Genomic DNA, 27,984 nt, shown 5'->3' on the forward strand with positions numbered 1-27,984 from the left:
AGGATCCCCTTTTGCAACCTTCAGACAAGCCAAGTCAATGGAGAAGCCAGATTTACTTAACCACCGTGTTACTAACTTATCAGTTTAAGAGATTTACTTAACAACTGAAAAGTCATTAAATGGGGGCCAAACTCATTTAACAAAAGTCTCACTTAACAAGAGCAATGTTGGGCTTCGTTGTGGTCGTAAGTCAATAACCAGCTATGATTTGATCAATGGAGAGACAGAGCACAGGTAATCCTCACTTAATGAGGGAAACTGGGACTGGAATTCCCATCGATAAGTGATGGTATTAAAACACCACATCATATGACCAGGAGGCTTAGTGAAGTAATTCTCAACATGTGACTAAGAAAATGATGCAACCTAAGTAAATTATGAGGACTGGTTATAACTACCACTTGTTCAGCACCGTTGTTAAGTTGGAACAGTCACTGAACAAGGATTTAAGCAAGGATCACCTATACAATTGCACAGCTTCAATGAGAACTAAGAGGGGTTGCTTTTCCTTCTTTAAGTCCAAAAGGAGTTCATGGTCTGGGGAATAATCATATCAATGTTTGAAAATGCAATTTTCAAGTCACATTAAGATCAGAATTTTTTCAAAGAGCTATTTTCTTTGGATGAAAAAAATATTAAGTGGAAGGAGGAAATGGAGTCAGATACGATTCAAAAGCCTCGGAAGCCTTCAAGTGGTAAAGAAATGACCTAGTCTAGAATCGGATTTCTCTGCTGGAAAATGGGCCCAACAGCAGCTACCCTAACCAGATAGAAGAGAGACATTTAATTCTATTTTAACACCCGTGCAGTATCTGTAACTTTCAGAAATATCTACGCCCAGCTGCAGCCTTACAAGCCAAGGCGGAAGTGTCCTGTGATCTCTCTTGCTGAAAACTTAATGGACCTGTGGGGTAACTGCCAGAAGATCAGAAAGAATCAGAAGATACCAAATGCATTATTTTGTAGTAAGTTGATCTTACTATACGGTTTCCTATTTGAAGCATCTGCCGTCTCCTACCTCCACTGTCATGTCCATTTGCCAGAATTCTGTCTGGTTTTTAAACCACACATTTCTGCAGGCTTGCAAACAGACATCCACTTGCTTTCAGACAGTCAAGAAGGGCAACATAAAGAGAGCTCTTCGTGTCTCAACCCCACTGAATAGTGGATCCTACAGCTGGATGCCCTGCTTCCATCTGACAGTCGCAGGATGAAAGGATACTTGCGGACATGTAAACAAGCCATATTTCTGCATGTGTGTACTTAATCCAAATAAAATCCTAATTGGATACTTCAACAGTTCACTCCTTTGGCCTAGTATCCAATTATGGTAAAGACTTCTGAAGTTAGGATGTTTTATTACCTATGAAAATCTGCTCTACGAAAATGTCTCAGCAGCCACATATGGACAAACTTACTAGACTCATTTCAAGGCAAATATTAAATGGGCTGTTTGGAAGACCGTTCTTCTTAAACCACGTGTACGTGAGTTTCCCTGGTATCCAAGGCCGCTCTAGTAGAATGCGACTAGATCTCAGAAACAACATCAGGCAGGTGCCTCTAAGAACCACAACATTTAAATTGACTGTCTGAAGTAGCAAATGAGTGCAGGTTGAATTTCAGGAGAACAGACAGACGCGCTGTCACTTTCACCTTGTAAAGTAAAAATAGTGCTTATTGCTAAGAGAACCCTTGGACAGTTTCTTTGAAATTTTACACTCTGTATAAATGCTAACAATTAATCAGTGGAATGGTGTGGGGTAGGAGATGACCAGGCTAGCTCGAGGGAGGGGTCAAATGGATCATAAGTCATGAGTCCCTGCGTGCCCAAGAGATCTAAGTCCAGCCCTCCTTGAATGCCTTATCTTATCTCGCACTCATTTTCTTTGACCATTAGTTAGTCAGATTCTTGTAGAGAGCTTAAGCTTGCAAGACATATTTATACTCATTTGAACGGCATGAATCTCCTGATTTCACCGGCCCTTGACAAATGGGTTGCCTTCAGAAGTTGTGGGTCCACCATAACTGGAGGTTTTTAGGAAGAGATTAGGCAGCCTAAATATATCCAGAATGGTATAGAGTCTTCATCTTTATTTATTTATTTATTGTTTATTTGGTTTGTCAATTGCTTACAAGATAACAGATATAAATAAAAACATAGTTATGAATACATGGATACGTATAAGAAAAATAAAAGAAACAATAGGACAGGGACAGTAGGCACATTGGTGCGCTTATGTATGTACCCTACAGACCTCTTGATCAGGGGTATGGATTATAAGAACTCCCAGATCCCTTTCAACTTCATTATTCTGATAAATGAATTATTAGCCCCATTCTGTTCTTTTCAGGTAGAATATCTGCAAGCTATCAATCACACGAGCAAGTAGGACGCTTTTAGTCTATAATAAGAGAGTTCTCCTCTGACTATATCTATTCAGCAAGTTAAAAATAGTTGTAGAGTGACAATTTGAATGTCCCTTATTTTAATAATGATCACTGACATTTTTCACATTGAATTCTTCTGAGTGTTTTGAAACAGCAAGGTGGTATGCTGTAAAAGAGAAGGCCTGCCTGGACCCAGACACATTTTCTTTTTAAGCTTAATATTGCTTGCCTTTTATGCTTATACGCATTCATTTGCGCACACACGCTTCTACCCAAGGAACCCATCAATCCATGTTTAAGGAATTATCTTGAAGTAGCACACTTCAAGGGAATTATAAGACTACATAACTGCGCTCACAAGAAAGTAAGGAATGACACCCAGAAATAAAATTTGACATGTGAATGCCGAGGGCGGTTGTTTAGACAACTAAACACAGACATAATAAAATATTAACTTTAGTAGCATCTATAGTAACCCAGTGATTATGCCACCTCAGTTGGATTTTGATTAAGTGAAATCTGTATACTCCATATGTTATGAATCACACTTCTTATATTATTTGCTTTCAAGTCATTTTTTTTACTCTTGAGTCTTACACGAGAGAAATGGGATGCGGATTAATTAACAAAACTATGTAGTAATTAAGAAGACAATTTCCCATTATCGTCTGGAAAGCCATATGCCACTGACGGTGTTGACACCTACAAACTTCTTCAAGGATAAGATTTTAAAGGAGTATGTGGCAGTGCAATTTTCTAAAGATGTTTTAACATGTGGGGGGGGGGGAAACTAGTGACTTTGTCTGGCCTTGGAAGCTAAGCAAGGTTAGTACCTGGATGGGAAACTGCCAAGGAATCTGAAACTGAACCCGGGTGCTAATTAAAAAGAAAACAGCATCTCAGCAACAGAGGATAGCAAATCTGTCCTATAATGTTGCCAAGAAGTTCGATATAAATACGAAGTCACCAGAAGTCAAACTTGCTGCAGAAGTGATTTTTGCAAAAGAATGCATTAATGGCTATTGTATTACATAACAAAGGGCCAAATTCGTACTTGTTACTAAGTGGTTTCAAATCTTAAATCTTGATCATTAATACTTATGGTAGAATATGATATTCCCACCAATGAACTAATCCCATTTTAACTTCAGAGTTTCTCTCTCTGGCTTTTCAGAACAAAGTTGCAAGAACAGCTATTGAAAATTCTCCTGTTCTTCTTGCTCTTTTGGGGTACAGTTGAGTTACGTGTGGTGTACTTGGTGATGGTGTTAGATGATGAGAAGATGATGAGACAATGGCTACATGTTTGGAACCAAATCTTAGAATGTTTGCCAGTCCCATTCTATAGTCAAATTCCTAATAGCAATAGCACTTAGACTTATATACCGCTTTACGGTGCTTTACAGCCCTTTCTAAGCGGTTTACAGAGTCACCACATTGCCTCCAACAATCTGGGTCCTCGTTTTACCAACCTCGGAAGGATGGAAGGCTGAGTCAACCTTGAGCCTGGTGAGATTAGAACTGCCAAATTGCAATCGGCTGGCAGTCAGCAGAAGTAGCCTGTAGTACTGCCTTCTAAGCACTGCACCACCACGGCTCATAGATGTATAGATGTGGCTCATAATAGTCCTTCAACGCAGCATATAAAGCTATAGAACATGTTTTCCCTCCATTTTTACTGTGGGCTTACACATAAAAATCTTAAGGAAGAAACAGAGTAGGAAGATGTGGAGACAAAAATATGGGTACCATGTGACCAAAAACTGCCTTGGTTGATTCAAAAATTACAAATCTGAGAGCTGGACTAGCTGCATTTACTACCAAAATCATACGTTTCAATATAAAATTGACTTCAATGTCCATGAGTACAATGCACAGATTATATATCTGTGTTCCAAAACCAGCAGTTAAATGAAGGTATTAAGTATATTCTCCATCTCATAATTGATCATAATGTGGTGGCTAGACCACAGGAGATGGTTTCTGCTTTGAGGAGCTGTGTCAACTATGCCAAGAAGTTGGTGTTGACTCTTAGCAACTACACAGGCAATACTTCCCCAGGAGGATCTGTTCCCAACCTGATCTTTTAGGTTGACTCATCACTGCTGTGTCTGTCCATCTTTCTAATCATCTTTTTTCTCTCTCTTTTCACCTTTCCCTACCATCAGAGTTCTCAAAAGAACTTGCTCTTTGCATACTGTTGTCTGAAATATGATTAATTTAAAGCTGATCATTTGTGCCTTGAGTGAAAACTCTGCATTCATTGGGCCTATAATTTGTATACAGTTCTTAACCCTTTGTGTAACTGGCAGTGGCCAGGCTGGTATCCTCGCTTTCTCATATTCAGCTCATGTTCATCATTGCTGTACGACCCAGTGCAACCCAACATTTTATTTCTATGCTGCATTCATGGCTTTGAGCTATCTGCAATCCTAGGAAAGTGACTCCCCCACCCACCCACACACATTCTCTCTCTTCACCATCCTTGCAGAGGTCATGAGCTTGGTCTTTTACAGGTTCAGAAAGAGATCAAAATGCTTCTTCTTTGATTTTCTTGATCAAAACCAATTGCTAAGGAAACGTTTTAGCAGATTTCTGCTTTGGGGAGCCTGGCCAATTAAAACTGTGATTCTGTGCCAAGAGGTTGGCGTTGACTCTTAGCAATTGTTATTTATTTTATGTCACCAAGTTTATATGGCTGCCCATGTTATCCCAAGTAATTCTGGGCAATCAATATACAAACGGCAACATAAAATGCCATAAATAAATACCAATTAAAAAGAATACAAGTAGTCCTCAACTTATGACCACGACCAAGTCCAACATTTCTATCACAAGGCAAGAAAGTTGTTAAGTGAGTTTTGCCCCATTTTACGACCTTTCTTGCCACAATTGTTATGTGAATTGCTGAAGCTGTTAAGTTAGTAACACAGGTTAAGTGAATCAAAAGGGCACAAAGTGTGATCACAGGGACACTGCAACCCTCAAAAACGTGAGCCAGTTGTCAAGTGTCTGAAATTTGATCACATGACATGGGGATGCTCCAACGGTTGTGTGAAACATGGTCACTTTTTTTCAGCAGCATTGTAACTTCAAATGGTCATTAAACGAATTGTTCTAAGTTGAGAACTACTCATAGTTGACACCAGTGGTGGGATTCAAAAATTTTATTACTACCAGTTCTGTGGGCGTGGCTTGGTGGGGGTGACAAGGAAAGATTCTGTAAAATCTCCATTCCCTCTCCACCCCACTAACCTGCTTTCCAGCTCTGTTCTCCTGTGCAGGGCAACAAAACAAGACCCAGCCAATCAGCTGGGACTTGGGAGGCAGAGAATAGAAGGGGGTGGGGCCAGTCAGAGGGGTATTTGCTGATTCTCCGAACTACTCAAAATTTCCGCTACCGGTTCTCCAGGACTGGTCAGAACCTGCTGAATACCACACCTCTGGTTGACACTCGTCACAAATTATCTAGTGGCAATAAATAGGTGAAACCAGGCAAACCTTGTTCCACTAACATCCTGGCCCCAGCGCCTGTGGGCAAATGCATCCCCACGAGATATGGGGCCAACTAAGTTGCAAGGGAAAGTTGGTCATTATTTCAAAGAGAAAGTGGAGAAAGAGCGAAGCTGCTGGACAAATGGCCCAACGAGTGTCCCATTTCAGTCACTCTTCATTACCCAAGTAATCACCCCACTGAGTTAATGTATGACACTTTCCACTAGGGTGAACTGAATGGCAATTCCACTTTGCGTTGATTGGTAAAACACAAAGGAGGATTCTTTTTTTAAAAAATTAATAAATGCTTAGTAGTTGTTAAAAGAATAAAACTAGAGGATTTAATAAGGGGATGTTTAGGGGATAACATCTGAAATATGATTTCAGCCTGCAAAAACTATTTCTTTTCCTTAGCAGAGAACTCGTCGGCTAGAAACTAAAGTTTTATATGTGTGTATGTCTTTCTACAAAAGGGTTGGAAGCTATTATGGTCTAAGTGAGGGCCTTCCTTCTTCCCTGCTGATAGGCCCCCCTCTCATCTATCATTCTCAAAGTACTTTAGGGCAGGGCTCTCCAACCTTGGCAACTTTAAGCCTGGAAGACTTCAACTCCCAGAATTCCCCAGCCAGCTTTAGGGAATGTGCCCCCTTTTAGTGCTTTTCCCACTAGCTGGACAATGAATGCCAACACAAAGCTCCCTACTGAAACATAAATCTTCTACCTAAACTTCACTTTCCAAAACTGCTGATGGTTTCAATGTGACTTAAGAGCTTATTCTGCCCTTAAAGAAAGATTTATTGAGGCTCCATTCTCTCTCATTCAGGATATTGGGGAAAAGAGAAAGAACAAAGGAATAGTAACATGTAACGATCTCAGCAAAGATATGGTATGTGACAATAATTCGGCTAAAACTAGGCAGACTCCGGAGTTCCCAAAGGTGCTTTTTCAAGAGGCAGATGGACTTTCTTTGTTTTTCCTTGAAGACATTTCACTTCTCCTCCAAGAAGCTTCTTCGGTTCTGACTGAATGGTGGAGATGGGAAGGATTTATATTACTTGCAGTCATCTGGTCGTTAGCACTCTTTCTGAGAGTCGTGTGGAACCTTCTTGGAACAGCTGAAAGGACTGAGTTGTAACTTTTAGCCCTTCCAAGAAGCACTTCCATATCCATTTGCGTTATTTAGGTGACCACGAGGACACAGATGTGGCCTCAACGACTCTCAGAGAGAGAGAGTGCTAATGACCAGATGATTCCAAGGAATATAAATCCTTCCATCTTCCATCATTGGATGTGATAGGGGAAACAACTGAAAACGTCAACACATTTAAGTATATAAAGAATTGGGATTTAGTAGAAATTCAGAGTTGGTGGTTCTTTGATACCAACATCATTCACAGGAATCTGATATAAAGGGGTTTGCCATGCCATGCCATGCTCCGTTTTGGTGTCACCCTGCAGCATCTAAATATCAGCATTTATACCTCCCGTTTTCTGAAAATTCAGGGAACAGGTGGCAGAAGAGGGAAGGGCAGAAAAAAACGTCTTTTTCCAAACATCCTTAAACTAATTTATCTCAGAATGCAGAGCAGAATGTTTAGAGTGGTTGATCTTCAGAAATATAAACAACGGGCACAAAATGGCATTTTCCACGACATTCTGGAATGTTATTGTTTGTTCTCACCAGGCATGAAAATTATGCATTTAAGAAAGCCCCCCTGTTTTTTTTCCAGTTCCCATTTGCAAATGGCTTGTGTGTTTGACAGGAACGCCAGAATATAATTGATGCTGGAATTAAAATTATTAATGCATCCCAGTGGGAAACCTTTGACAAGGAAAATAACAGAAAAATAAATTAAGCATCTACAGCTGTAGAAAGAGCCGTGGGTTGTTGTTTCTTTTGCTTGGGAACTGTTTGGACAAATATTGTGCCTGGTTTGTAAAGCACATATTGATTTCCAATGTTGGGTTTTGTTCCTTGACTTCATATCCCATCTTGTCTTTGGAACCACCGTACGCACAGAAGGACCTTACCTAATTTTATTTCAAGAGATACAACCCCATAAGATAAATTGGATTAAGAGGAAGTAATAGGCCACGCTCATTCAGCAAGCTCCCTTCTGAGTGGAGTCTTCAGCCTCAATTTCCTCATCCAAATCAACCATTGTATTACACCAACTTGCCTATGAAATGAATGCATGGATCTCTCCAGACAATAACAATGCTGCTGCCCACTGTAAGTGACACACTAAGACTGAGCATCATGCACACAGTCAAATGTCAATGATAAGGCTTCAGGTGAGTATTTCTCTCTTCAGATACATTGATGGTACATTGATGTTGGGTGACAGAAGGGGAGCCCTAAATGGAAAGGAACCTGTGGCAAGAAGGGAATCAGAAGCAGATGGCATTGTAAGCTTTAATTTGGAAATAAAATCAACTGCAACTTGGAATCTAACTATGAACAAACATGGTGTGATGACCCGGGGTGTGGCACAAAGGCAACACAGTCAGATAATCAGTAAGAGTCCCTTTATAGCTCCAACTTTTTCCCCAATATCCTGGTTACCTTCTGGCTGGAGAAAAACTCTCCCAGGAACAGCCTTTGGCTGCAGAGAATCAAGTCCAAAACATCATCAACAAAAATTGTAACTCTAAGTCCAATCAAGGCAAGATGCAATTTTGAAAAACCATTCAATGAAAAATTGAGGACTATCTGTACCAAACCTTCCACACTTTGCTTGCTGAACAGACTAAAACCTTTTGGTTCAAAGAAGTTTTTAATCGAATCTTCATTGATGCACATTTGTTGCTATGCTGATCATCCTAGTTTTAACATGTTGGGATTATATGGTTTTAATTCTATTTTGTATCCCACACTGTGATTACTATGGTTGCACGGAAATAAGAAAATGAACAAATATGAGCCGTATGATGCAATTTAGCATCAACTGTAGAGCCTAAAGATGTGGTGGCTAAACTTTTTGGGTTCCTGTGTCAAAAATTATGCCCGTGCTCATGCGCCAGCACACAGAAGGCAATGCACACAGTCTCCCCCGCGCCCTGAGCATGCGAGCCTCCCTGCCTCCCCCTTACCTGTACTTTGTACCTCCCAGCTGATTTTGGGCCCATTTGAGGCCTTTTTTGGCCTCCCAGAGGCTTGAGGGAAGCCTCTGCAGCTTTTGGAAGCCGAAAAACGGGCCCGTTTCATCACTTCTGGTATTTCCGGAAATACAGGAAGTGATGAAACGGACCCATTTTTCGGCCTCCAAAGGCTGCAGAGGCTTCTCTCAAGCCTCTAAGAGGGCGAAAATCAGCTGGGAGGCGCATGCATGTAAGTTTGGCTGGGGCTCGTGTCCCCACACAAATGGCTCTGCATGCCACCTGTGGCACACGTGCCATAGGTTCGCCATCGTGGGCCTAGAGCTCTAGAGGCAAAGTCTGTATTGCTATGAGTTTTGAAAAACAGATTAACAAAGTTGGAAGGGACCTTGTAAGTCATCTAGTCCAACCCTCCACCCAAGCAGGAGACCCTACACCATTTCTGACAGATAGCAGTCCAGTCTCTTCTTGAAAGTCTCCAGTGATGAAGCGCCCACAACTTCTGAAGGCAACTTCTGTTCCACTGGTTGATGGCTCTCACTGTCAGAAAATTTCTCCTTAGTTCTAGGTTGAATCTCTCCTCGATCAGTTTCCATCCATTATGCCCTGTCTGGCCTTCAGGTGCTTTGGAAAATAGCTTGGCCCCTTCTTCTCTGTGGCAGCTCCTCAAATATTGGAACACTGCTAACATGTCTAAATGTTAAGTGTCAGAAACATTTGATCAATAGATCTCAATTCTTGTTAAGAATTCCAAAGCAAAGCACCTGATGAACTGCAAGATCCTTTTCCGATGTTATGATTGTGGATCAGAAATGATCAAACCTAAGATGAGATTCTGCCTTGATGAGACGTGCCCATTTCCCAACCTTATTGTCTGTGAGTATGTGTGATTATTTCATATTAATCCAGACTTGGTTCCATTAAATATAACTGAATTCTACAGAATACACATAGCACCATTGCTTACAAAAACCAAGTGAATTATAAATAGTATAACAAAGGCAACATATTATTCATTTTATTTAACTTGCTCTCTTTTGAATGGAAAGTTAAACAACTGCATACACTCAGATCCAAGTTGACAAGAAGCAGATGACATTAGTTATGAATTATGTTTTAGGGTTTGCTCCCAATGAGTTGCCCACAGTTGGTAATGAGAAACTCTTGTATAATTATGGCTACATTTGTGGGAAGCTAGCAAAAAGGGGAGAGGAAGATCTCCCAAGTTACAACCATAGAACTCCTCTAATCCAAAAGCTGAATTCAAAAAGGAGGGACTCAAACAGCCTTGCAGTCTCTTCCATGGCTATTCATGCTATGAAAAGGCAGTGCTGACTCAGTGGAGATGGATCATCTTTTCAATAAGGTTAGGACTCTGCTATTATACAACCGGTCACAGATGTGGGTAGTTCAGTATTGTCTTTTGAAAAAAAAAACAGCAAGCAGAAACCCTGTATTTTTGGGACATCTTCAAGGAAACACCCTAATTTTTTTTTTGAACATCTTCAAGGAAACATCCTACAGGACCATAAGTTGACTTCCTCCTTTAAACCTATTCCAAATGGTAAACATTTTCTAAGTTGTCTGGTTCTCTTGCATAGTTGCAGACAGAAATATAACTAAAATCATCTGCCTAGTCCAAATAAAAATCCTATGCTGAAAAGTTCCAGGCAGCTGAAGCAACGATTAGTTAGAGCCACCGCTGGAATCCAATAAAGTTTCTTCCAACTTCTCTTCAATGCTCCTGTGATGGCTCAGCCTCTTTATAGCTTCTTGAATCTCAGCACTTAAAGAGAGACTCAACCCAAACTGGAACAACCTTCTTGTTTCCTGCTGCTAGATGCCCTCCAGATGTGTTGAAAATACATCCCTCACAATTCATAGGCATCACTGTCCAGCATTTGGTCAGCATTTGGTTTCAGAAAGCTTTATTAGTGCTAACCGTAGATAAGTATCTGGATTATTAAAGATCTTTCACCCACCCATAAATCCTAGTGGGTCCAGCAGAAGAGGTACAGTCATAGAAGCCATTCTTTGTCTATTTAAAGTAATTTAAGGTCACTCTTTAAGCCAAAATCCCTTTTTCTAATGGACTAAATTAGTGGCAGTACGTGTACTGTTGAAAGATTTAAGAGACTAGGTTAGGGACAGATGTGGGGTGGAATATGTGGTTGTGGAAGAATCAACACTCCCTTAATGACACAAAACAAATAATTAAATAAATACAACTAAAACAAAACAGAAGAGAACATATAGGACATTTATCCACACAGACAAACAAGTGTGCATAAAAATGTGTTCAAAGTATTTCAATTAATGATGGACATACTTCACTGTAATAATCTCCAGCTGATTTATATCAATAAGTATTTTATTTGCTTGATGCTTATAATATTAAGTTTAGGGATCATTCAGCAGATGGAGCCAACTACTTATCTCTCTAATATTGAAGTCTTTTAACTATAAATAGAACACAGAGAATCAGGTTTTTTTTTTTGTCCACATATCAATTTCCATGTGATAGAGGTACAATTCAAGGAAAAATCAAAGAGTTAAAGTCATGTCTCAAAAATGGAATTATTCGTAATTTCCTCCCAAGAAAAACAATTATAGGACAGTACACAAAGGCATGTTTAAATCAAGGTTGAATGTTTAACCTAATTCAAATTAAAATTCCTCAAAGGGGAGGTAGCATTTTTCAAAAACACTTTTAATGTAGGATCTGAAGAACGACCCTTAGAGCAGGGGTTTTCTTTATCCTGTTTTCAAGTCTTTCTTTGTTATTTATTTCAGCTTTAGTATTATAAAATGTTCTGCAATCATCAGGCAAATGTGGTAATGAAGAGAATTAGTGAACAGAACTTGGAGCAGACTATCGGTACCGCTATAAATACTTTTAAAGAAGGTTATTTATTTATTTATTTATTTACCTTTAAAGAAAGCAAAAAAAAACCTCTTAGACTAATAAGAAAAAGAGAGGAGTTCTTTAAAAACATGGCTGAAAAGGAAATAGTTAAATTTTCCTTCATCTTCCAGCGTGGCTCTTTTATGAAGCTAGAATCCCTGTGCTTACAGTTACCTTTTAAAACTTCCATGTAATGACATGTTTAGCACCGGGCTAGCTTGGATGGCAGGGAAATTGTGTTCCTCCACTGATGCTGAATTATTTTAGACCTTGCCCATATGTTTACATTGTCTGTCTGTTGCTATTGTGTACTCTAGGTCTGGTCTGGTTTTAACCCTCCACTCACTACCTAGTCGCCAGTGTGGAATAGGCACACAATTGTTATACAATTGGTAAAACAAATTCAATAAAATAAATGAATTTTCCTGCACTCCCTCACCATGGGCTCAAAATTGCACACAGGCAGCATGACAATTCAAAGCTCCAAGATTAATATATCTAATTGATAAAGACATAGAGGTGGGGAAAGAGAAGATAACTGGCCAGGTGGTGATTATTTATTTACAGCAGCATTTTCTACCCCTCAATCATACCCTAACCCCTTTTCCCCCTCATGCCAGAATCTCAAAGCTTGTTTTCTAGACAGGTAGCCTAGGTTAATGTTAAAAGTAACCACTAAAACTGGTTTATTGTTTCCATTTTTTCCACACAGGGAAAGTCAAGTAACAGGACACACAGCAAAAATATTCCACATGACAAGAAACAGATTAAAAGGCATGGAAACTTTGGTGCAGCTTATTTACTATGTGTTGGGCTGAACTACACATCTGGTTCAAATCCTATTGTTGCCAATAATTCCATGGTCTTCTACCTACTACATTTTGGGCTCCCCTAAATCAGGGATCTGCAATCTTAAACACTCGAAAGAGCCGTCTGGGCCAGTTTCCCATAGAAAAGGAAACACTGGGAACCAATAATTTTAACAACTGGCGTGACTGGGTGGGTGTGGCCATCTTGAAGTCACTTACTCCCAACCCAGCCACCTCCAGCTCTGGAATATGGAGCAAGTCTCCATCCCCCGCCATTACCTTTAACTTCTGAGACCAGGCAAGGAGTGACGGAGAGGGGAGGGGCCAGCCAGTGGTGGGATCAGCAGAGGGCTGAAAGAGCCACATGTGGCTCCAGAGCCGCAGGTTGCAGACCCCTGCCCTAGACCCTTGTAATGCTCCCAGCTCTTTTATATTTTTAGACTTGTGTGTGTGTGTGTGTGTGTGTGTGTGTGCGCGCGCGCGCATATATACAGCATATATCTTTTATACTTTCCAGTTTTTCCCATTTCTTTAGACTGATGTATTTTCTATGCTTTTTAACTGACTATACCTTGCCCTCCTTATACTGACCATCATATGACCATCATACGACCGTTATGACCATCATAACGATAAGATTTGATTGTTGCCATAAATTCAGTAAGAAGCCCTATTCAATGGACCATTCTCTCAGCATTCTCACCTAAACCTGAGGAAAGGGGGAATATTTACAATACTAAGAACTAACAAATACTGTACTTAAGATTTTTAAAAAAGCATAAGGTTATGTAAACGGGAATAGAACATAGAAATAGAATATAAGAATACTTTATAGATGAAATAAGAATAGAAATAGAAAACAGATAATAGACTAAGATTTATACAGTATTTTGTATGATAAAATCGTATTAAGAGAAAAAAATATTGTCTGTATGTCAGTGTTCTATTCCATATTAACAAAAACCCTAAGACACACAACCAAATATACTGTCAAAGTCTGATGTTAATCAACACGTGCTGTAACTATCAGCAACCACAAATTAGAAACAGACAATGTCACAGTTAAAAGAAAATCCAAAACAGGTTCAGTCAACCAACCACTTCTCTGATGTCTGGATGTTAATTGCTTACCCTGACCACTTAAAAAAAAATGACGAAAGTACCGAACTATTTATAGAAGAGGTACTCTTCTAATATTCCTGAACAGAAATGAAAAAGTATTTTTTTTTTCCCAGAGCGGAGGATCAATACTAGTTTTCCTGCAGACATTTCATTACCCAAACTAGGTAACATCATCAGTGCTAGTAAGAAGTGCAGTTTGCTGTCAGATTTGCTGCACTCCTTACTAGCACTGATGATGTTACCTAGTTTGGGTAATGAAATGTCTGCAAGAAAACAAACAAGCTTAGAGAGCACCAAAGACCCATCATGTCAACCCTGAGCTACAAACACTTGCAATATTATTTTTGCTTTAATGACATAATTCCTACATAACAAGCAGAGAATACCTGATAATTTCCCATGAAGGCTTACGAGGAACATGTTTGCTATTTTGGAAAATTTCAGCTTTCTTTTTTTCCAAAACATAATATGGAACAGGGTTCATGCGAGGTCAATGAAAAAAAGATCCACCAATTCATCCACCAATCCAATTTATCTGACAACTTGTAACCAACTGGTCTTACAGAATATGTGCAATAAAGTGGCTTACCATATTATTCTGGCAAAATAAAGCCAGAATACAGAATCAAAATGAAGTTAATTAAAATAGTAGCCAGGAACAAATAATATCATATGTGCCTTCTTGATGAAATGGGGTGTATTAAAAATAATTGCGCCTTTCTGACCAGGATAGGCAAGATTCAGACGCGGTAACAATTGGATTTAAAACAACGTTTTCAATGTCCTGCCCTGACTTTGTATCCACGAGGAAAATATTGGCATTCCAACCTGACATCTAGTGGTATTTCCCACACATTACATACAGCTTATACTACAGATGTAGACAAGGCCACAGAAATATATAAATGGTTGGCCACCTTTTACACTGAAACTACTGTACATTGAAGGAAAAGACAAAGAGTGACGGCGGAAAATGCGTCCAACTGAACACTGATTTCCATTAAAAAACATACAAGAAGAGTCAGATAACAGTCAAAAGGGGAGAAGAAAAGATTTCTTGAATAAAATTAAAGGAATAGGAAACGTATATAAAGTTGAGCATTATAGGGAGTCCTTGAATTACAACCATCGTTGGGACCAGAAGTTCTGTGGCTAAGCAAGGTGGCTGTAAAGTAAACTGCACCTAATTTTACGATTTCCCCCCCATGGATGTTAAGTGGATCATGCCATCATTAAGAAAATCTGGTAACCCCTATTGCAGGGGTTCAAACTCGATTTCATTGAGGGCCACATCCAGTCACTCAGGTGGGGGTTAGGGTGGCCGTGGCCAACATGGGCTTAGCCAGCTGTATGTCACTTGTGTCGGGGTTACCTGTGGTGGCCCGAGTGCTCTGCCAGAGAAAATGGGCTCCCGAGCTCCATTTTCGGCTGTGACATCCTCCTGCAACCCTCTGCTGTGAAACGGAGCTCCATTTTCGCTGGCAGAGGCTCTGGGGGCCGGTCCTTTTCTGTTTCCAGGGTGGTCCCACAGGCCAGATCTAAGCATCCCGCAGCCTTAAGTTTGACACTCCTGCCCTATTGACTTTGCTTGTGGAAAGCTGGCTGGGAAGGTTGCAGTTGGCATTCACACATGCAGGGTCTGCTTTTTTTTTCAGACCAACTGAGTGTTGATCCATTGGTTGCGACAGAAATTAGCCAATCAGCTTGTCGCCCAAACCTGATGTCATGGAGTGAGAGTGTGTGATTGGCCCAAAGATGCCAAATCAGCTTTCATGCCAAAGGTCGGACTAGAATTGAGAGTCCCCTGGTTTCTAGCCTGGTGCCTTAAAGCAAACTGGCTCTCTATATAAAACAGAATAATGGAGAAAATAAATGGTTCAAAACTTGGAAAAGAGAACACTACAATTGTATATTACCCTCATATTCATTTAACATATGTAAAACAGTTCAGAAGAAATAACTGAGGGAAACATTAACAATTTCAGTTATGGATAACAACCTCAAGGGCTGAACCAGGGGTGGGATTCTACCGGTTCGGCCCGGTTCTACAGAACTGGTAGCTCCGAAGAGCAGCTGATACCGAACCAATTGTCTCCGAAGATCTTCTTTCTTTCGGTTAGGACCAACTCTCTTCATACTCTACATAAACGACCTCTGAGATCATATTAAGAGCAACTGCGTTCTCTTCACTGACGATGTAAAGCTATTCAACACCACAGACAATACTGCTACCCTTCAAAAAGACCTCGACTATGTATCAAGATGGTCAAACAAATGGCAACTTCAAATCTCAACAAATAAATTCTCTGTCTTACATATTGGCAAAAAAAAAAACAGAAAATAAAATACAGGCTGAATAGTCAAGACCTTGCTGATGATCCAAATCCTGTCAAAGATCTTGGAGTACTCATCTCTAATGATCTAAGTGCGAGAGCCCACTGTAACTACATAGCCAAAAAGGCGTTAAGAGTTGTTAACCTAATCTTACGTAGCTTTTTCTCTGGTAATATTACACTACTAACTAGAGCATACAAAACATTTGCTAGACCAAGACTCGAATACAGCTCATCAATCTGGAACCCACATTACGTATCTGATATTAACACAGTTGAGAAAGTACAGAAATATTTCACAAGAAGAGTTCTCCACTCCTCTACTCGTTGCAGAATACCTTAGGCCACCAGACTTGAAATTCTAGACCTAGAAAACCAGAACTACACCACCTTCGATCCGATCTAAGTGTAGTATATAAAATCATACATTGCAATGTCCTACCTGTCAATGAATATTTCAGCTTCAACCATAACAATACAAGAGCAAACAATAGATACAAACTCAAGGTTAATCGCACCAAACTTGACTGCAGGAATTACGACTTCAGCAAGAGAGTGGTCAATGTCTGGAATATTCTACCTGACTTTGTGGTTTCTTCCCCAAACCCCAAAAACTTTAACCTTAGACTTTCTATTATTGACCTCACCCCTTTCCTAAGAGGTCTGTAAGGGGAATGCATAAACGCACCAGCGTGATTACTGTCCCTGTCCTATTGTTTCTTTTATTTTTCTTATATGTATCCATGTATTCATAACTATGTTTTACTTATACCTATTATCTTGTAAGCAATTGACAAACCTAATAAAATAAAAAAATAAATTGAGATATGTAAAAGTGAAAAAGCACAATAAAAAGAAAGAAGGAAGGAAGGAAGGAAGGAAAGAAGGAAGGAAGGAAGGAAGGAAGGAAGGAAGGAAGGAAGGAAGGAAGGAAGGAAGGAAGGAAGGAAAGAAAGAAAGAAAGAAAGAAAGAAAGAAAGAAAGAAAGAAAGAAAGAAAGAAAGAAAGAAAGAAAGAAAGAAAGAAACCAACCAGTAGGAAAAAATGTGGAATCCCACCACTAACTCCAAGACATTTCAATTTTACATGGGTGACTAAAACCACATCACACCCACACCTACTTATTGGTCTTAACAGCAGAGTGGACCAGAAATGAGCAGAACTTCATAAAATACATCCAGTAATTTGTTTGTTTGTCTTTGTTCTTCTCTCTGAGGTCAACCTTACCTGTCTGTAAGTACTAATGATGATTTCTCTCAGGTGATAGTGCATAGGTGTCATCGTTTCGCTCACTGTGTCCAATGCCATGTCGACCTCCTTCTTCATCCGGTGTCCCTCTGGCAATATCTGAAGCACTTTCATCACCACCTGGCAGATTAAAAACAAACCATAGAGCTGATTATGAAGCTTTTTCCTTCTGGAGTCTCTTTTCTCACACAGCGACTAAACACTTAGTACAGAAAACATCTCCCTACAGATGTAAGAAACACAGTTTGTCTATGAAGGCAAAGCTTAGATATCTTCCTTGCATCGTTTTTTTTTAAAAAACAACTTAAAGAAGCCCTAAGATGGATATCACAGTGTTTCTTCAACTTTGGCAGCTTTAAGAGACATGGACTTCAACACCCATAATCCCCCAACTAGCAGAGCTGTCCTGTTCGGTGTGCGACCAGCATCTTGTTATTATCTGGTTAGTGGCTGTGTTTGCTTCTTGTCAAAGTTTTTCCAGCCTGATTAGTAGAGTTGCTGGAATCAACTCTGTCCCTGCTGTTACGGATTTACCTTGGGCAGCTCAAATGAAAACGTTAAGCACAAAAGGGAAGATAGTTGGAAGCCACATTTTAGTTATTAGATATTAGGAGTCTTTTTGGCTGAATTGCCATGAGAAGACCAAGTTTGGCTTCTCAAACAAATAATTCAAAGCGTTGCTCTTAATGTGTCAACAGAAAGACTTTTAGCCTGCTATTAGTGTAATTCATCTTCTTGGCTTTGTGCACATTTTGTTCATTATCTCGTTCTGAGCATTAGGATGCACACACAAAAAAATCAAAAAGATATATAGTTTGGCTAACTTGCTAAGCTTTGCTTGAGTACCCTCTCTAACTGCTCTTATCTTTTGCTGTGGTGTTAATGTTATTCATCATTTAAAAGCACTTTCCTTCCCTCTCCTTCCTTCCTACCTTCCTTCCTACCTTCCTACCTTCCTTCCTTCCTTCCTTCCCTCTCCTTCCTTCCTTCCTTCCTTCCTTCCTTCCCTCTCCTTCCCTCTCCTTCCTTCCTTCCTTCCTTGCAACTGGCCACTACATTTAGATGTGAACCACCCATAACTGCCTTAAAAAGGAATTGTACAAATCTACTTATAGGATGTCACTATGAAAGTAGCATAGCAAAACCTATGTAAAAACTGGTTAGAATGCTTAAAATATTTTTAATTTTGGCCGATCAGAACACAGCCAGTTTAGAACTCATGTCAATGTAACATTTCAGGTTGGGCTCTTGTGTTCAAAGCTGTTCAAGGTGGCTTCTGTTCCATGCATATACTCCCACTGCTAAATTAAAATACATTTTATTGAATAAATCACACACAGCAGGGTTGGCATGGAATTCAAACTCAGTCTGTGAATTTATTTATGAACGTGAAGGTTCCCTGCTGGAAAAGCATTACATTAAGAAAATACAAAGCATGCATTAGAAGACACCAACCTCAAATTCTCCTTTTGTGTACTTGGCATCAGGCACACTCACAATCTCATCCTCCATGATCTCAGGGATTCCCTGCAGCAACAAAACAAGCTTAGCCTCAATTTTAAAGCTATGGAAAAGCTAAAAGGGTTTAAAGGGTTGGCATATATCAGGGTTGTCAAGCTCAAGGCCCACAGGCCAGATCCTGGAAATAGCAAAGGACCAGCCGTTGGTGTCTCTGACTGCCAAAGCAAGGTGCAGAGGTGGGGGGAGCGCACACAAAGGCCCCGTGCCCTGTTTTTGGCCTGCGCGGCCTCCTGAAGCACTCTGTTTTGGTCAGCAGAGTGCTGCAGGAGGCTGTCCAGGCCGAAAACGGGGCACAGGAGGGACGCATGCAGCCCCCCACCGGTGCCCCGTTTTGGCCGGCAGGGTGTTGCAGGAGATGTCCATCTCATCCTCGTCGTCCTCCTGGCTGGTCCGCAGAGAACTACCATGCTCATCCAGCCCTTGAATAAATCCAGTTTGATATCCCTGGAATATGCAACCTAAGAAATACACTAAAACAAGGATTGCCAACAATTTTGGGGTGCTTCTTTTCTCTCTGTGCAGATTGGTAACAAGTGTATTATTTTGTAAACCACTACATCTTGCAGCTTTCAAAAAGCTTTTCGATCACCGGCAAACCATTTTCTAGAGATCCGGTCCAGTGTATTGGTTAAAGCACTGAATTAAGAGACCAGGCAATCCTAAAATCTAGCGCTACCTGAGGCACAGAGCCAGCTGGGTGAACATGAGCCAATCATCTTCTCTCTGCCCTTAGGAAGCAGGCAATGGCAAATCACTTCCAAAAAGATTTCCAAAAAAACTACAGGGACACATCTAGGCAGTCATCAGAGTCAAGACTGACTCAAGAACCAAACACAGAGGAAGAAGCAACATTTTACATCCCGCTCTCCACCAAAGAACCCCACAGCACAACACAGGATTCTGGATTGTTTTCTAAAACAATCTTTGCACATGGCAAAGTTTGGAGGAAAGTTTCACCCAGCAAAGAATGCTTCTTCAATCTGTAGCAAACTGTGTTCTTTCTTCTCTCCTTTTCCTTTGGCCTAGTTTTAGAATCCGTCCAATTTTTTGTCCTTGGGCCAACCTGATGATTCAAACCATTGTCAGTAAGGACACCTGTCATTAGGATATGTTGTTTGACACAAGAACAACTTTTAGAATAATGGCATGGCTGAAAGTGTACTATTAATGGTGCACTGAAGGACTGGTGACGTTTTAGTTCAGGGGTCTTCAAACTTGACAGCTTTAAGACTTGTGGACTTCAACTCGCAGAATTCCTCCTCCAGTCATAGTTAGCTCATTCTGAGGGTTGAAGTCCACAAGTTTTAAACTTGCCAAGTTTGAAGAGCCTTGTTTTAGTTTGTAAATGGCAGAAAGAATGGGAATAATTCGGTGTAGAAATATAGCCACTATTTTTTCTGATTATGGGCAATTCAATAGGCTGCCCAACTTCCAAATAAATCAGGCTTATAATCTAGGGATCGAAACTGGCTTACTGCCAAACTGTTAGCAAATTAGCCACAGTTTGCTAAGTTAGGACGAAGCAACAAGACAAGGTTGACCAAATTCCAACTGCCATAATAAAGAAAACTGCCTTCAGCTTGGCTCTGACATTTTGAAAGAAAGAATTGACATGATAATAGACTAAATAGAATAAATACTTTTATCCTACAATAAGCAAGCATTCATTCTGAAAAAAAGAAATAGCTCAAATTGTCTTCTGGTCAGAGCTGAGTGAGCTGTTTTCTATGGACCTCTGTTATTCATTTCTCACTGAAGACCACCCTGGACATTTTTACAGAGCTCAAATTCCTGGGAAAGGTCTGGACAACCCTGCTTTGATTTAGCCCATCTTGGAATATTTATATTAAAATCATGGTCCAAAACATTACAAATGAGCACACATATCCACATTGCTTTTTAAAAAAGAAATAGTTCCCCTGTTCGACCAGAAAAGTGTCAGAGTATATTCATGAACTGGAATACAGCATAGTAACAGGGTCAGCCAATGAACAGCAACTAAGTCAACCAATGAGGACTGTTTGGAAACTGAAACTAGAAGTAGCCTAGGCGTGGCTCTATATTAAGCTCTGCAGCTCTGAAGCTATGTTAAGCTCTGAGTCTGTCTATTGAAGATGAAACTGCTTCTCTCCTCTGATGTTTGTCTTGCTTGCCTGCTGAACTAAAGTGAAACTGATGTCTGTTTCTGAGCTCCTGAGTTGCTGTTTTGCTCTGAACCCGTAACATGTCTGCTTCTGTTTCAGTTTGCTCCATGTTGGAGAAATCTACAAGTGGTATTGTAAAATTTACTTTATCTGTTTATAAAGAAGTTAAAAGAAGCCTCAGCCATCTGTGTTTACTTTTCGGGCGCTGAATTTACGCTGCAATACTCTGAACAAAAAGGAAGCCATCATATTTCAACATGGAGCAATATAATCAGAACTAAGATAAGGTGTCTCTTTTGGAGAATTGTCTTGTGTTGCAAACATGAAAAGCTTTTTTAAATGGATGATGAAGAGGTAAATATGAATTTAGAAAGATTAGGAAGACCTTGCTACAGAGCTCCTCAGAGGGGACTACAAAGACTGCCAACATCTGGAGAAATTAATATCACACTTTATTTTATTTCCTTCCCTTCCAGATATGCAGCTCCCAAAGTAGTGTGAAAGATTAAAACCCGACCCAGCTTTGAAATAAAGTGGGTTTTGATACCCTCTGCAGTAGGATTTCATTCGAGATACGAGGTCCCACTTTCTACATAACTCTAGACTGTTCAGCCCATGCCTCTCCAAAGGAGCACATACATTGAAATGCCAAAGTATGAGGACAGCCATAACCATGGCTGTTGTAGTTCTTCCTCTGCCACTGTGACAGTTGAACACGAAGGCTGTGTGTAAGTCTTCCGCCAGCGCACCTTTCATGGCTTCCAGCATCTGATCAAAATCCTAGGGACAACAAACCAAAGATGTCATGAGAAAATTACTCTTTTTAATTCTCAGGTGGCAAAATAACAAAATGTTAACTTCCAAACCACTTAAATGGAAGAGTTTGATGTTTTTTTTGCCAGTTTCCCTTCAAAAAACACCCATTCAAATGAATATTTTCAACTTAATGACGGAAAAAGTTAGAAAATTACTTCTGGTCATATGAATGCTTGACTTCTGGCTATAATGACTTGTGACCATATTTCTGGTCTCAGTAACGATGATAAATTGACTACCTGTAATTATTGATTGATTGTACATGTTCTTTAAAACTTGACCTAGGGTATAAATGATGTGCATAGATCCCAGTTATTAAGAAATAGTCTGTTCCTATTCTGAAATATTTTAGAATAGTTATTTCTCTCTCTTTCTCTCTCTCTCACACACACACACGTTTCCCTGAAAATAAGACCCTGTCTTATATTTTTTGCCACCCAAAAAAGGCGACAAGGTCTTATTTTTGGAGGGAGGGAATGTCATCCACTGACTCACTTCACTTACACACGTCACCCCCCGGCCTCCTTTTCACTATCAGAGGCCTTCGGGAGCTCTTTTATCAGCTACAAAGGTCTTTAGGAAAGGCCTCTACAGAGCTCCGGATTGATTTGGAGCTCTGTTATTGGCCACAGAGGCCTTCAGAAAAGTCTTGCTGGCTATAGAAGAAATGGACTGAGGTTTGCGAGGCCTGGCTGCAACTATTTAAAGATAGGTAGTAGGGCAGCTCCACCACCCCCATCCTAGCTTAATTTTTATCTGTGCACCCTGGAGTGGGTGGGGTGTTAATTAGGGCTTATTTGGAGAGGGTAGGGCTTATATTGGGCTCACGTATAAAAAAAAAATCAAGCTAGGATTTACTTTCTGAGTAAGTCGTATTTTGGGGGAAACTATGTGTGTATGTGTGTAGATAGGTAGGTAGGTATATGTACATATAATACTATATACTACAATATTTCATATTATATTTCAAATAATATTTCCTATTCTGAAATATTATCATTCGTATCTGTTTGTATAAGATCACACAGATATTGGTGGATATATAATTTCAATTAACGATCATTTGTTAATCATCTCAAAGCAGCCCCTTCAATTTATTTTTATAGGACATAAAATTATCTCAATTGTCAATGACCATTATAATAAATGATGGGTTGCACATATACTAAGCTTCTCTTGACTCTTGATTATTGAATTGCAGGGCATTCAATTTCCTTCAAATTAGGCCACCTTCTTAAAACTTCCTACCTACTTAAGATGGGTTACTTAAACAAGAAGCGGCACCGGCTGAAGTTTCACAATCAAAATTTGGACTGAAGTTACTGAAGTGAGATAAACGTACTCAAGTGTTAAATTAAAAATGGACACACTAGCAATTTTCAAATAAAACACACAGGACCCATCTTTTTGGGGTAACTAAGTAAGCACTAAGCAACAACAGAAGACTGTGAAGTGATTATACTGCTAACTGCAGTAGTCATGTCTGATTCTGTTTGTATAGCACTAGCTTGATGCTTCACTACGAAACAATGTGGTCAGACTTAATTTTGGGGGAGGAAAATAAGGGAAAAAAATTGTGCTCCTGCCTACCAGCATCCATCAGTATTCATCTGGCTAGTGTCCTGTCAGTGTGTGAGAGTTGAGGGCTGTTTGGAAACTGAAAGAGTATTTGCTGTGTGAGCAAGGAGACAGCAAGGAGCCTGGGCTCAACAGTTCTGCACTAAAGCTGCTTGCTGCTGTGAAATTGAAACTCCTCTCCTCTGCTTGTGTTTTGCATTTGGAACAGATTTCTTTTCAGGTGGGGAGGGGGAGTAGAACTCCTTAGCATAAGAGCGTGTTAATAACAATATATGAAATACTAATGCTCTGATGGTTGTTTCAAAAAATCCTTTCTGAGTGAGCACTAGAAGCCAAGAGTAATAATACGTGCCAAATTTCTCAAGTTTGTAGGCTTTACGGTTCTGGAGATTTTGTGATGATGCATGAGGGTTTTTTTTGCTTTTATAGATATAGATTTATGCTTAACGTTGTCTCTCTCTCTTCTCACACACACACACACAGATACTCCCAAACAATGTCAAGAACTGCTAAAATATAGAATGGGAAACAGATGTGGTATTTCTAAGGTGCTTGCTTACCTTCTCCCTCGGTCCACAGAAATCTGGAACTGGGATCCGTTTGTAGGCCAGCCCTTGGCAGTTGCTTTTGTGCTGGTTAAATATCTCCTGCATGGTTAAGCAGGATTTCAACATTTTCGTCTGCTTCTCCTGTTCCAAATAAACCTCAATCCGTTTCTGGGATTTCAACAGATCATTCTTCAAGACAGATTCCAGTTTCTGGAACAGCGTCAAAGAAACAAGGGAGTTTATTCATCTCTTTTCAGTTCTATCTTCAAGAAGTTTAATCTTCTCTCACCCGATGCCCCCCAGGTAGCTTGGAATACAATGCTCATCTTTCCATCAGGAAAGGAATTATAGAAACACATCTCGAGGGAACCAGGTCAGAGAGTACACCGATACACACAAACAGAAAACCAAGTTATTCACACAAGAAACTGGCGGATTGGGTATTTTATGTAATGCAATTTATCTTTACAACTCATACATTAATGGGGAAAAGAATCCAATTGAGGGGAAAAACGCTGCAAAATTTTACAAGGCAAAAAGGCCTCATTCCTGTCCAATATAGAATCTCTGTACATCTACAAAGTTAGTGTTTCTAACAAAAGCTCATATTATGCCTCAAATGTACACAAATCAAAATCTTTTTTTTTTCTTTATCAGTCTCTGCTATGCTAGTGTGATGCAGTGGTTAAAGTGTTGCACTAAGTATTGCCAAAGGTTTATCATCCAGCTAAGTGAGCGTTTTAGTTCGGTGGTTCTCAACCAGGGGGGGCATAATGTCATCCTGGGGGATCCCACGAAAGCTTGAAGAAATGTTATGATTTAAATCTTGAATTAATTCTTGGGGGTTCGTGGCCATGATCTGTGACCACAAAAGGTATTGAAAGCCGTTGGTGGTGAAGGAAAGGTTGAGAACCACTGCTTTAGTCGCTTCTTCTAAGCCTCAAATCAAAATCAGACTCTACAGAAAAATATCTTGAAAACAAAAGCCCTCATCTTATAATGCGTTGATCATTTCAACATTCAAACTGCAATGAGCAGTGAGTACAAAACAACCAGACCTTGCAAATAAGCCAGACAAAGACTAGGAACAAAGTCTGTTACATAGCATCTTGATGTCTCTTTAGTAGAAGGAAGTATTAACAATACCTATTTTTGTCTTTTCTTTCCCTGAACATGTGATGCTATGCACCTTCCACACCTTTACCAGGGTTTATAGACTTTGGAAACATACTTTATATGAAGGTCCTTGTAAAAATAATTGAATTGGACTGTTGTTGTCATATGTAAATGCATAAAAGGGCACACTCCCAGCTATGGCCAAGAAGAATTACATGACATGAAGAAATTACTTTGCCTATTATGTCTACAGGAATCAATGCCTGTCTTGAATCGCTTATTGCCAAAAACATTGCATTTTACAAGACTTTTTTCCCATTGGAGAATAGAAAAGTATCTTCTGCGTCCCATGTCAAGGAACGTTTGACTAACCCTGATTTTCCTGCAAAGTCTGGTTCCAATTGTGGTTGTAAACTGAGGACTAGCCATAAATAAGTAAATTGTATGAGAAGAACATATCCTGCAACCATTCAAAAAATAGAAAAACATTTTCCAGTTCATTTTAGGTTTAAAACATTGTTGATGGTGACAGATACACTCATATGGACATGAGAAAAATGGTTATGTCAACATCACAAGCCCATTTACCTGCTTTAAATAAGGAACTCATCCAATTGATGGATTAAGACTATAAAATGTGGAAGAGGAAAAATCAGTAATTTTGGATTATTTTTCTTCCGCCTTTTGCTTGCAGAAGAGTTAAGTGCAAGGAAGTGCATTTTTTTTCACTTCAGGAGAACACAAAGAAAGATGACTCACTCCTACCTACTAAAGCTCATTCTCCATCACTGCACCATCTCCACAGCACAACACTGAATTCATTCTCACTGGATATGCTATCAAGACCTCTGTGGATAGTAAGAAATTTACTAGTAGCACAAACAGGCAGAGGAATCAACAGAAAGTTCAAGTATCCAAGGTCTCACCTCTAGTTGTTCTGATGATGCTACAGGTACCGTTATCTGCTGTTCCAGATTGCCAGCTTCCCGTAGGGTATACGTTTGTTCATTCTCTTCTAGAACTATATCTTCACGGAGATTAATCCATAAGATGTGAGAATGTTTCCTCTTTGCATCTGTCAGGTAGTTCAAGACATTCCCAATTGCCTAAACAGAAGAAAAGTCACAGTGTCTTAAAAAGGAAAACCAGAAAAATTATCTACAAAGATCTAACAGATGATAAGTCGTGTCTTCCTATCCCTTAGGTTATTACAAATAAATCAAATGGATAAATCAAAGAACTATTGAGACCCCTTCAGCAGCAGCTTCTTTCAGATCAGCTTTGATAAAAGGGTTTCTGAAGTGAAGTTAGTGGAAAAGAAATCTCTGAGCAGACAAGCATGGAGATGTTGAAAAATATATTTGGCCTTGACCATATGAGGTAAAGCGGAGACAGGCAATGGGATGGAGAATTCTGATAATGGCCAAGTCAATGGGGAAGAAAACATTATGACTTTCCAAAAAAAAACCCTCACAATTCTTTTCAAGGAATATCACAGAAAAGTATTTCAATGAAAAAACTTCTATTTTACAATATATTACTGATTCTGCTAGATTCCATTAGGAGTGGAATGGAATTGGAATTGGAATTGGAGTGGAATGGGATGGGATGGGATAGGTTAGGTTAGGGTAGGATAGGATAGGATAGGATAGGATAGGATAGGATAGGATAGGATAGGATAGAATAGAATAGAATAGAATAGAATAGAATAGAATAGAATAGAACAGAATAGAATAGAACAGAACAGAATAGAATAGAATTCTTTATTGGCCAAGTGTGGCTGGACACACAAGGAACTTGTCTCTGGTGCATAAGCTTTCAGTGTACATACAAACAATAAAATGGTAAGTCATAGATCATAAATCATAACACAATCATAAATCATAAAATACAAACAGGAAGTGGCAAATCGTAAGATACCACTAGAAGAAGGTAGTAGGAAAGATGAAAAGGATAATAACAATACAGCCCTACTACATGGTTAGATATCTTTAGACACAAGACAGTGCTGTGGGAATGAGGTGTTTAGCAGAATGATGGCATGGGGGGAAAACTTTGTGTCTCTTTGTGTCTGGTTGTTTTGGCATGCAATGTCCCATAGCAACGTCCTGAGAGAAGGACTTGAAACAAATTTTGTCCAGGATGTGAAGGATCTATAGATCCTTTCTCAGCCCTCTTTCTGGCTTGTGCAGTATACAGGTCCTATGTGGAAGGGAGGCTGGCTGCAGTTAAGTACCACATTGGAAAATCCAGAAGCATTAGTATAGCTTTTGTTTAAATTCCAGTTTGGGAATCAGGTTTGAACTGACTGGTTCCAAAACAATCTCTTTCTGGAAACCACACTTACCTTGGAGTTCGGCTGAGCCATTCCATACACAGGCATTTTAGGAACCCTCCGGAAGTTGGCCACATTCATGTCTTTGATGGTACTAAGAACATCTGGAGAAAACCGTTCATCCACAACCTACAGCAGTGATAAACTTATGAAGCCTTTGTTTATTGTTACGTGTAAACTGAACATTTTTTTTATTTCTATCGTGGAAAAGTTTTCTTTCATCCAATGCAAATTCCAAAGGAAGGACAGCAATAACTATGGTTACATAAAAGAAAGAAAAAACCCTGTTGTTTTGAGATACACAAGCTTACTGTGTTTGCTGCAAATAATAATGGAAGAAATAAGCTATATGTGCAGTTTGCTGAACCTTTACATTAAAAAACAAAACAAAACTGCTTTTCTTATAAATGCAAGGGAGAATCTGAAGAACCTGACTTTAGAGAAGATTACAAATTAATTTCAAGGCAACTGAGAGAAACAAACAGTCCTAGCTCTGAACTAAACTCAACCTCAGCAACAAGAATATT

The 27,984-nt window shown here is 39.6% G+C and overlaps 1 protein-coding gene across 4 annotated transcripts in view; it reads right to left on the reverse strand.

The window, feature by feature from the left end:
- PALD1 (phosphatase domain containing paladin 1) overlaps window positions 1-27,984 on the reverse strand; it is a 127,482-nt gene that overhangs the window by 22,997 nt on the left and 76,501 nt on the right. For 3 of the 4 annotated variants that reach the window (XM_026713536.2, XM_087932330.1, XM_026713537.2), the window contains exons 13-18: window positions 27,470-27,586; window positions 26,049-26,228; window positions 24,019-24,216; window positions 21,704-21,844; window positions 18,855-18,926; window positions 17,379-17,519 (exon numbers count right to left, since the gene is read on the reverse strand). In XM_026713536.2, the coding sequence (XP_026569321.1) occupies window positions 17,379-17,519; window positions 18,855-18,926; window positions 21,704-21,844; window positions 24,019-24,216; window positions 26,049-26,228; window positions 27,470-27,586 (849 nt within the window). Of the gene's footprint in view, window positions 1-17,378; window positions 17,520-18,854; window positions 18,927-19,042; window positions 19,365-21,703; window positions 21,845-24,018; window positions 24,217-26,048; window positions 26,229-27,469; window positions 27,587-27,984 lie in introns of those variants that run through there. The other variant, XM_087932331.1, reaches the window with a different exon arrangement.

This window comes from Pseudonaja textilis, chromosome 4 (assembly GCF_049901715.1).
Source record: "Pseudonaja textilis isolate UNSWEBS1 chromosome 4, rPseTex1.2, whole genome shotgun sequence".
Classification (NCBI taxonomy): domain Eukaryota; kingdom Metazoa; phylum Chordata; class Lepidosauria; order Squamata; family Elapidae; genus Pseudonaja; species Pseudonaja textilis.